We start from the raw sequence: 10,701 nt of genomic DNA on the forward strand, positions 1-10,701 counted from the left end.
ACTACAGTAGATAAAACTGATAGGTTGACTTGTTTTACGTCTTTGTTAGTTTGTTTTTCCTGAAACAAAACTCTGGTGCAAAATTAGAGTGCAGTAGGGAATTTCAGATGACTTTTTATTTAAAAAAATAGGCACATTTGTAACTACCTAACAGATCCCCACAGAAGAAGTAATGTAGCTGTACAGAATTGGCCCAAAACGAATCTCTTCATCTGGGCAGGTAAACTCTCCACACAAATTAGCATTGAACCACAGTGGTTCATACATATTACATAACGACACAAAACTAGCCTCAGATTCCCACAGTCACGTCTTGCCAAAAAAGAACATCACAATGTCGGATCGTTTCGGCGTCTCTCTGTGAGAAAGTGACATTAGGTGACAGCGGTGCCATGTCAAGTCAAGTCATAACAGTGCCCAGGGGCATAACTGTAACGGTGGATTTGGATGGCCAGGTAGTGGGTAGGTAATAGGTATTAGCCAATCATCTGGAGCCATCTTTAGATACACCTGTTGTCTGACAGATGATGACTGGAGTGAAACTAGAGTTTTTTTCACACACACATGCACACGAGTGAAACTGGCACGTGGCCAGAGGAGTTGCTTGATGCAAGGAACCCTGGGAAGAGAGAGAGAGAGAGCAGGATGAACCTCCTTGAGAGAGAGAGAGAGAGACTCATGGGAACGTAAAACCTGTCCGACTTGGCCTTGATTGCTCAATGCATGTGTGTGTAATAGTATCGTTGCTGTCAACATTAAAAGTAAGATTGTCATTATCAGTGTTTATATCTTCTCTGGAAAACTGTTCAGGACACCTGCTCTCTCCATGACATGCTGACCAACTCAATATTAGGAAGGTGTTCCTAATGTTTGGTATACTCAGTGTATGTTAAGACTACGTGTGTATATTTTCATTTTCTTTCCTGTATAAGTGTGTCATTTATGAACTGTGACTTGCAGGTGTGGTCCACTGGTCTTCTGTCTCTCTGTGACTCAGGGTTAAGAACCTTTACTATTGTTTGTATTCCTTCTCCCTGTAACATTCCCTCAATAACCATTCAGCATGGCATAGCTGTGCTGCAATATCAACTCCCCATGTGGATTGCACCCAGCATTTACGTTTGGTGTTCGCCAAAGCAATGTGGGAGACTCCCCAAACATATGGAAGAAGGTACTCTGGTCAGATGAGACTAAAATTGAGCTTTTTTTGGCCATCAAGGAAAACGCTATGTCTGGCGCAAACCCAACACCTCTCATCAACCCGAGAACACCATCCCCACAGTGAAGCATGATGGTGGCAGCATCATGCTATGGGGATGTTTTTCATCGGCAGGAACTGGGAAACTGGTCAGAATTGAAGGAATGATGGATGGCGCTAAATACATGGAAATTCTTGAAGGAAACCTGTTTCAGTCTTCCAGAGATTTGAGACTGAAACGGAGGTTCACCTTCCAGCAGTACAATGACCCTAAGCATACTGCTAAAGCAACACTCGAGTGGTTTAAGGGGAAACATTTAAATGTCTTGGAATAGCCCAGTCAAAGCCCAGACCTAAATCCAATTGAGAATCTGTGGTATGACTTAAAGATTGCTATACACCAGCGGAGCCCATCCAACTTGAAGGAGCTGGAGCAGTTTTGCCTTGAAGAATGGGCAAAAATCCCAGTGGCTAGATGTGCCAAGCTTATAGAGATATACCCCAAGAGACTTGCAGCTGTAATTGCTGCAAAAGGTGGCTCTACAAAGTATTGACTTTGGGGGGTGAATAGTTATGCACGCTCAAGTTTTCTGTTTTTTTTGTCTTATTTCTTGTTTGTTTCACAAGAAAAAAATATTTTGCATCTTCAAAGTGGTAGGCATGTTGTGTAAATCAAATGATACAAACCCCAAAAAAATCATTTTTAATTCCAGGTTGTAAGGCAACAAAATAGGAAGAAATGCCAAGGGGGGTGAATACTTTCGCAAGCCACTGTATTACAGTTTTTAATGTCCCGTTGGTAGGATAGTCTCGAACAGAGATCATCCAGTTTATTCTCCAGTGATTGCACGTTGGTCATTAGAACGGATGGTAGAGGCGGGTTACCCACTCGCAGACGAATTCTCACAAGGCACCCCGATCTCCACCCCCTGTATTTCCGTAGTGGGCCCCGACCCTAAAAAAAACGGTGTTTAGGATCTCAGTCTCAATTTACTGTTGAGAGTTACAATAGTAGAATACACAAGGTGCAAGTTAGAAATGTGGTGGTGCATCAGCAGTTTTTCTTCTTGTTTTGTCAATCACTTGTCTCAGCTGGGTCGTTAACAAACGGATGTTCTGGTTTTCAGGGGAAATGGAAGAGAGTCTGTGACGTGATTTTCGTTTTTTGGACGTTAGCAAGGCATGACTTACGGCATCTTAACTCCTCCGCATTTACTGGATTGGGTTGAACAGTACAGAAGAGAACCTTCCCTGACAGTATGTGGGGGAACTAGTTTCAGGCGTTTCTTTTACGACTGCTACATTAGGTTAGTCAGTCACTTGCAGTCACTCAATTAGCCATGTCAGCTCACAATTTATTAATTGGTAAGGTAGTCTAGCCAGTTTTCTAAACGTGTAGTAATCATAGGCGAATACTGACTGGGCACGCAGGGCACATGCCCAGGGGGCCCTGACCTCCAGGGGGCCCTGACCTCCAGGGGGCCCTGACCTCCAGGGGGCCCTGACCTCCAGGGGGCCCCCATTGATTTTATTAGTCACTTTAACTCAGATATCATTAAAATGGAAAGTATTCAGACCCCTTGACTTTTTCCACATTTTGTTAGGTTACAGCCTTATTCTAAAATGGATTAAATTGTTTGTTTTTTCTCATCAATGTACACACAATACCCCATAATGACAAAGCAAAAACAGGTTTTTAGACATTTTAGCAAATGTATTAAAAATAAAATACTGAAATATTACATTTACATAAGTATTCAGACCCTTTACTCAGTACTTTGTTGAAGCACCTTTGGCAGCAATTACAGCCTCAAGTCTTCTTGGGTATGGCGCTACAAGCTTGGCGCACCTGTATTTGGGGAGTTTCTCCCATTCTTCTCTGCAGATCCTCTCAAGCTTTGTCAGGTTGGATGTGGAGCATTGCTGCACAGCTATTTTCAGGTCTCTCCAGAGATGTTCGATCGGGTTCAAGTCCGGGCTCTGGATGGGCAACTCAAGGACATTCAGAGACTTGTCCCGAAGCCACTCCTGCATTGTCTTGGCTGTGTGCTTAGGGTCGTTGTCCTGTTGGAAAGTGAACCTTCGCCCCAGTCTGAGGTCCTGAGCGCTCTGAAGCAGGTTTTCATCAAGGATCTCTCTGTACTTTGCTCCGTTCACCTTTGCCTTGATCCTGACCAGTCTCCTAGTCCCTACCGCTGAAAAACATCCCCACAGCATGATGCTGTCACCACCATGCTTCACCGTAGGGATGGTGCCAGGTTTCCCCCAGGCGTGACGCTTGGCATTCAGGCCAAAGAGTTCAATATTGGTTTCATCAGACCAGAGAATCTTGTTTCTCATGTTCTGAGAGTCTTTAGGTGCCTTTTGGCAAACTCCAAGCGGGCTGTCATGTGCATTTTACTGAGGAGTGGCTTCCGTCTGGCCACTCTACCATGAGGCCTGATTGATGGAGTGCTGCAGAGATGGTTGTCGTTCTGGAAGGTTCTCCCATCTCCACAGATGAACTCTAGAGCTCTGTCAGAGTGACCATCGGGTTCTTGGTCACCTCCCTGACCAAGGCCCTCAATTGCTCAGTTTGTCTGGGCGGCCAGCACTAGGAAGAGTTTTGGTGGTTCCAAACTTCTTCCATTTAAGAATGTTGGAGGCCACTGTGTTCTTGGGGACCTTCAATACTGCAGAAATTTTTTGGTACCCTTCCCCAGATCTGTGCCTCGACACAATCCTGTCACGGAGCTCTACGGACAATTCCTTCGACCTCATGGCTTGGTTTTTGCTTTGACATGCACTGTCAAATGTGGGACCTTATCTAGACGGGTGTGTGCCTTTCCAAATCATGTCCAATCAATTGAATTTACCACAGGTGGACTCCAATCAAGTTGTAGGAACATCTTAAGGATGATCAATGGAAACAGGATGCACCTGACCTCAATTTCGTGTCTCATAGCAAAGGGTCTGAATACTTATGTAAATAAGGTATTTCTGTTTTGAATTTTTAATAAATGAGCAAACATTTCTAAAAACCTGTTTTTGCTTTGTCATTATGGGGTGTTGTGTGTAGATTGCTGAGGATTTTGTTTTTTAATAATCCATTTTAGAATAAGGCTGTAACGTAACGAAATGTGGAGAAAGTCAAGGGGTCTGAATACTTTCTGAATGCACTGTAAGTCATGGCAAAATGTCTAGAATTGTAGGAAATTTGCTTTAAAGCTGCACTATGTAACTTTTTGGGCGACCTGACAAAATTCACATAGAATGGATGTTTTTGTTGTTATTCTGTCTCTCACTGTTCAAATAAACCTACCATTAAAATTATAGACTGATAATTTCTTTGTCAGAGGGCAAACGTACAAAATCAGCAGGGGATCAAATCCTTACTTTTTTTTTTTTTGTCCTCACTGTGCAGTGCCTGAATTGTTACAGCCTGAATTCAAAATGGTTGAAATTAATTTTTTTCTCACCCATCTACACGCAATAACTCATAATGACAGTGAAAACATGTTTTTAGAAATGTTAGCAAATGTATTGAAAATTAAATACAGAAATATCTCATTGTGCAACATTTGCCATTTATTATTTATTATTTTCAAACTTATTCAAGCTCTGTCAAATGGTGGTTGATCGTTGCTAGACAACAAGTTTCAGGTCTTGCCATAGATTTTCAAGTAGATTTAAGTCAAAACTGTAACTCGGCCACTCAGGAACATTCACTGTCGACTTGGTAAGCAGCTCCACTGTAGATTTGACCTTGTGTTTTAGGTTATTGTCCTGCTGAAAGGTGAATTTGTCTCCCAGTGTCTTTTGGAAAGCAGACTGAACCAGGTTTTCCTCTAGGATTTTGCCTGTGCTTAGCTCCATTCCATTTCTTTTTTATCCTGAAAAACTCCCCAGTCCTTAACGATTACAAACATACCCATAACATGATGCCTGTATCTTTGTAGTGACTGGGTGTATTGATACACCATCCAAAGTGTAATTAATAACTTCACCATGCTCAAAAGGATATTGAATGTCTGCTTTTTATATTTTTAGCCATCTACCAATAGGTGCCCTTCTTTTCGAGGCATTGGAAAACCTCCCTGGTCTTTGTGATTGAATCTGTGTTTGAAATTCACTGCTCGACTGAGGGACCTTACAGATAATTGTATATGTAGGGTACAGAGATGAGGTAGTCATTCAAAAATCATGTTAATCACTATTATTGCACGTAGGGTGAGTCCATGCAACTTATTATGTGACTTGTTAAGCACATTTTTATTCCTGAGCTTACTGTATTTAGGCTTGCCATAACAAAGGGGTTGAATACTTATTGACTCATGACATTTTATCTTTTCATTTTTTTTCTCTCGCTTTGGCATTATGGGGTATTGTGTGTAGGCCAGTGACAACAAATCTCAATTGAATCCATTTTAAATGCAGGCTGTAACACAACACAATGTGGAAAAGGTCAAGGGGTGTGAATACTTTCTGAAGGCACTGTATCTCTCCATTATGCGTGGGAATACTTTGGAACAGATTCCAAAATAAAATTCTCTTGGAGCTGATTTTACAATCTTTTAACTCCAACAATAAAAATATAAAACTTTTTATTATCAGAACTTGGGTGGCCCAGTTGGGGAACCCTGTCCTAAGGTAATGTGATGGTCCAGGTATAAGGTACCTGGGGTATTTGTACAGAATACTCAAGACCCCCCCGATGCTAAAAGCCCATCGGACTCCTGTAGGCTTCTCCCTAACCAGACCTTCATATCAACCTGAGGTGCTAGACATGGTTTTAGGAGTCTCTGGAGCCACACATTGGAATGTCAATATACATTCGTTTTTTTTAGTCAAATGTATCAGCGATAAATTACGACAAATAATATACATTTTTTATATTTTTTCTTCATAATTTATTTACATCACTTCATTCAAACACAGTATGAAAAAGCAAAGTATTGGCAGAGGGTTTGGTTTGAGATTAGTGACAGAAATATATACGATTCCCCAAAAATAAAACTGTTCACAGCTTTTAAAAGCATTATAGTGAAAATTCCGTGTCATCTGTAGCATTGCAGACAAAAATACTTTCAATGAACTGTTTAAAACAGAAATATATATCAAATTCACATTCGCTCTTCCACAAGAAGCATAACCAGTATATAGCCTGGATGCCAACCGTCATCTCTATAAACCAGCTAGGACTGACCGTCACCATCGGTCTGGCAATAACATCACTGTCCAATACACCACAGACCTAGACGGGCACCCAGGCTATTTAAAGTGAGTGTTAACATTCAAGCAGGAGCTATTTAGCCTCCTATAATGTACACAGTGTATCCTATAGAGCAGTAGAGTTGATTCGGCTAGAGATAGAGAGTGGGGAGTACAGACAGACAGACAGACAGACAGACAGACAGACAGACAGACAGACAGACAGACAGACAGACAGAGACAGGAGGGGTGTTTCATTCACTGGAGGGTAACTGGGCTGGACGGTCTTGGGGTTTCCACTGGCTAGGGCTTTCTAGTCTCTACTCACTACCGATGTCAACAAACAAAGGCTAAAACAGAGACAGTGTCTCATCCAATCAGGGGAGGCTGGCCTGGGCCGAGGCTTTCTGCTGGGCCAGGGGAAGGTTTGACTACTCTCTAGTTTCTCTACCCCGCCTGCTGGCTTTACACTAATTAAGATGGGGGGAGGACGGAGACCTGGTTAGGAGGCTGTGTTTACATTAGCCACCCTAAAGGCGTCTGCATGCTTCCCATCCGAAACAGTTTGTGCGTATACTATATTATGACGCCATTTTGTGACGTTTTGGTTCGTTTTGGTCTTCTGCAAGGTTTTTTTTTTGGGGGGGGGGGCAGTTATTGCACACAACATTCTTTCTTGAGGCAAGCCGAAGTCTACGCCCCTTTGTTGGTGATTGGTCAACAGTAGGGATTCTTCAATGTAGTGTTTGTTGTCATTCAATGAGACGACTCGTTTTCACATTCTTTCCCTAAAGAAATACTGCACCAAACATCTTAGTTAGATGTAAAATTGCGTGACTAAGACCTCCTCTGAAAAAAAAAAACGTCACCATTTATTACAGATTTCTTGAGTTATCTTAGATTAATTCTGACTATTTTGTGGAAGCGTATACTGGCTACGGTGTCTCAAGAGGGGCAAAGAGTCCTAATGCAGTTTTTCAAGCAAAGGCCTTTTAAGGGAGTGTGCGAGGCACAGATGTTCGCTTCGCCTAGCCGAGTTCTGCTAGCAGCAAACCCAACCTAGTATGCTGCAGAGGGCTTTGGGCTACAAGCCTCACCTCAGGCTGAGGGGGCTGGGGGATTATAGCTTATTCCCTATACAGTCATTACATTGTAATTGAAAATGTGTTCCCCAAGTTGCCTCAAGATTGATCAGAGCTAAAGAATGAATCAACATCTCTACTGTCTCGAACATGCGACGACTATCAGTTGATAACATTACATTGGTTGGTAGGTGAGAGGTTGGATGTAAGAGGTATTGATTGCATCAAAGCCTAATCATTTCATTAATTAATTTGGTCGGTGCTTATATTTGACCTATTTCCTATTAGTCCTATGTGGGGGGGTTTTTCACATCCCAACTCTCCCTGAGACACCCTCGCAGAGTGGGGTCGCGACCCTGGAGCAATTAGGGTTAAGTGCCGTGCGATTTTTCACCTTGTCGGTTGCTGGCCCAATGCCCTAACCGCTAGGTACCTGCTGCCCTAATCAACACATTGGCCTGTGGAAGCCATTCCCAGTTCACACACAGGTAAGAAGTTAGCACCTAGCCTAGCGCTGTGACTTCAGGTAGCTTAGTGGTTAAGAGCGTTGTGCCAGTAACCGAAAGGTCGCTGGTTCTAATCCCCGAGCCGACTAGGTGAAAAATCTATCGATGTGCCCTTGAGCAAGGCACTTAACCCTAATTGCTCCTGTAAGTCGCTCTGGATAAGAGCGTCTGCTAAATGACAAAAAATTAAAAATAAATACAAATACACTGTTGCATATGAATAGGCCTGGGTCTGTGTTGCTAGGCAGCAAAGAATACAAATGAGAAAAAGCTAACAACCAACCCCCTGACTACCTACAATGTCGTCCTCTCGCTCAACTCTCTGACTATCACACAGAGGTAGTGTGGTAAGCTCTCAGGGTGGAAAAGGCACCAATCCAGACCATGCAAATGAATTCACAACATTTATATGACAGCCTTGTCCCACTGACAGGATGTACTCAATGTCCTTGGTTTGATTTGATATTCTCTTGTCTTTAGTGTGCTTCAGTACCCCTTCTTACTTGGTTACCTAAAAGGGCTACTGAAGTACGCTATGCCACTGTCTCCAGACCAGGAGTCCCATAGAACTCAGTTCATTCACCAATGCTGGGATGATTCCAAAGCTCCATGCTCTTAGTAAGTCTTCATGAGTTAATAAATAATAATAGTCATTATTCTGTCCAGGACCCATGGGATCTCATCTCAGATAAAACAGAAGAACTTCTTCCAGCTGCATTTAGAGAAGGCCTTGGTGCGTCTGTCCGACAGCTGCCTCTTCTTCTCCTTCCTGGCCTTGTGTTTGATGGCAGCAAAGATGGCCGCGTCGAACGCCTCTTTTAAGTTCTTCTGCGTCAACGAAGAACACTCCACATAGTCCGCCGCTCTGATCTTCTCCGCCATGCTCCGTGCCCGAGGGCTAAGCACCGGTTTGACCCCGCAGCGGGCCAGGTTGATCAGAACGTTGACGTCCAGCAGGAGGTCGGACTGGGTGCCCACAAGGATGATGGGAGCTGAGGGGTTGCAGGCTCGGATCTCGGGGATCCACTTGTTGGTGACATTGTGGAAGGAGGCGGGGTTGACCACACTGAAGCAGAGCAGGAAGACGTCCGTGTGGGAGTAGGAGAGGGAGCGGAAATGGTCAAACACCTCCTGGAAATGTCATGGTAGAGAGAAAGAGAGGGGTGGGGTAGGGGGGGGGAAGAGAAAGAGAGAGAGAGAAAGAAAAAGGGGTCAGGTTAGCTGATTCAGCAGTGTGTGTGAATGTGAATGCTGTCTGGGGGTCTGAACAACAACAATGGACGCCGTGACAGAGAGAGACGATGACTCACACAGTATGACATGTAGTGGCCTTTGGAACCAAACTACTGCTGCTACATGTGAAAGACTGATTGCTTTCCTGTCACTCATTATTTTTTATCATTACTCATGACTGATTCTACAAAGCAGACGTATGTTGTTGTCTAATTCATCTCTAAATTGCATTCCAACATGTTTCAAACCGTTGTCATTAAATTGCAATGATGAGATTAATTAAATTGGACTGATGAGATTCAAGAATAGACTATTCATTATGGATGATATAATTTTCTTATATATATTTAAAAAATATATATATATATTCTTACCTGTCCAGCTGTGTCCAGTAGTTGTATTCTGACTGGGGCTCCTTCCACTTGGACCTGACCTATTGAAGAAAACAGAATGCAATTATTTCATAACTCAAGTTTGGTAATAGTTTGGGTTTGTAAATCATAGGCTCTAGTTTTTTCCATAAACAATAATATACAGTGCAATTACCTAGTAGACAACAATACATTTAGTTATTACATTTTCATAATGGGATGTAGCTCAGTTGGTAGAGCATGGCGTTTGCAACGCCAGGGTTGTGGGTTCGATTCCCACGGGGGGGTATGAAAAAAAATAAAATAATGTATGCACTCACTAACTGTAAGTCGCTCTGGATAAGAGCGTCTGCTAAATGTCATAAATTAGGATATTATAAGGTTTTAAACATAGACTATAACGTATTTTTTTCTTAAATTTCTTTCCAGTAATTGAAAGGTACTCACCAGAAAAGACGTCAAAGCCGGTCTGTTTGTATTCTGTGGGGTATCCATTGCTGGTGTAACTGACTATCATGCTCGTCTTCCCCACAGCCCCGTCCCCCACCAGCATACAGCTGATAGCCACTGGCTCCCTCTCCAACCTGGCCTCTTGGCTCATCAGTCCGCATGAAGAGGGGACGCGGGATTCTTCACAATAATAATCCATTTGAGGTGGCATGTCCAACGATAAAGTTGAAGAATATTAACTTTCCAGTGCATAAGAGCTCAGTCTTATTTTAGGCTATTCCGAAGTGCGATTCTCTAGAATCGTTTTTTCCCCCTGTATGATCCTGGATGTGTTCTGTAGGCTCACCTTGTCTATTTGTGAATGACGGTGAAGCGAATTGGTTTTGAGGCAACTTTCCGATCAGTCAGGTCGTGATTTGCATAGCCCCGCCCCCACCATACGCAAATCAAGGAAAGGTGTGAACTATTTGCAGATGGTTGGCAAAGAATATATATATTAAGAACCTTGGATGGTTGGTTGAGTTCGTGTATTGCAGGCTGTTTTGAGATGTAGGCTACTTCCCAAAATATTTGCTGTGATATTCCTTGTTTTGATAGTGATGATAATACAATTATTTATCTTTAAACTTTTTGGTCTTGGAATTTTCTCTATTGTGCAAGGAATCAAAAGT

At 42.8% G+C, this 10,701-nt stretch overlaps 1 protein-coding gene across 1 annotated transcript; it reads right to left on the reverse strand.

Moving 5' to 3' along the window:
- Nucleotides 1-7,028: 7,028 nt before the first annotated feature.
- Nucleotides 7,029-10,393, reverse strand: LOC311123043 (rho-related GTP-binding protein RhoV-like). The gene is made up of 3 exons (XM_084197330.1): nt 10,028-10,393; nt 9,584-9,642; nt 7,029-9,107 (listed from the first exon to the last, which is right to left on the reverse strand). Exons 1-3 carry the CDS (start codon nt 10,239-10,241, stop codon nt 8,661-8,663), a joined length of 720 nt encoding a protein of 239 aa, XP_084053456.1. The 5' UTR covers nt 10,242-10,393; the 3' UTR covers nt 7,029-8,660.
- Between the last annotated feature and the right edge of the window lie 308 nt (nt 10,394-10,701).

This window comes from Coregonus lavaretus, assembly GCF_964263955.1.
Source record: "Coregonus lavaretus genome assembly, contig: HAP1_SCAFFOLD_504, whole genome shotgun sequence".
NCBI lineage: Eukaryota > Metazoa > Chordata > Actinopteri > Salmoniformes > Salmonidae > Coregonus > Coregonus lavaretus.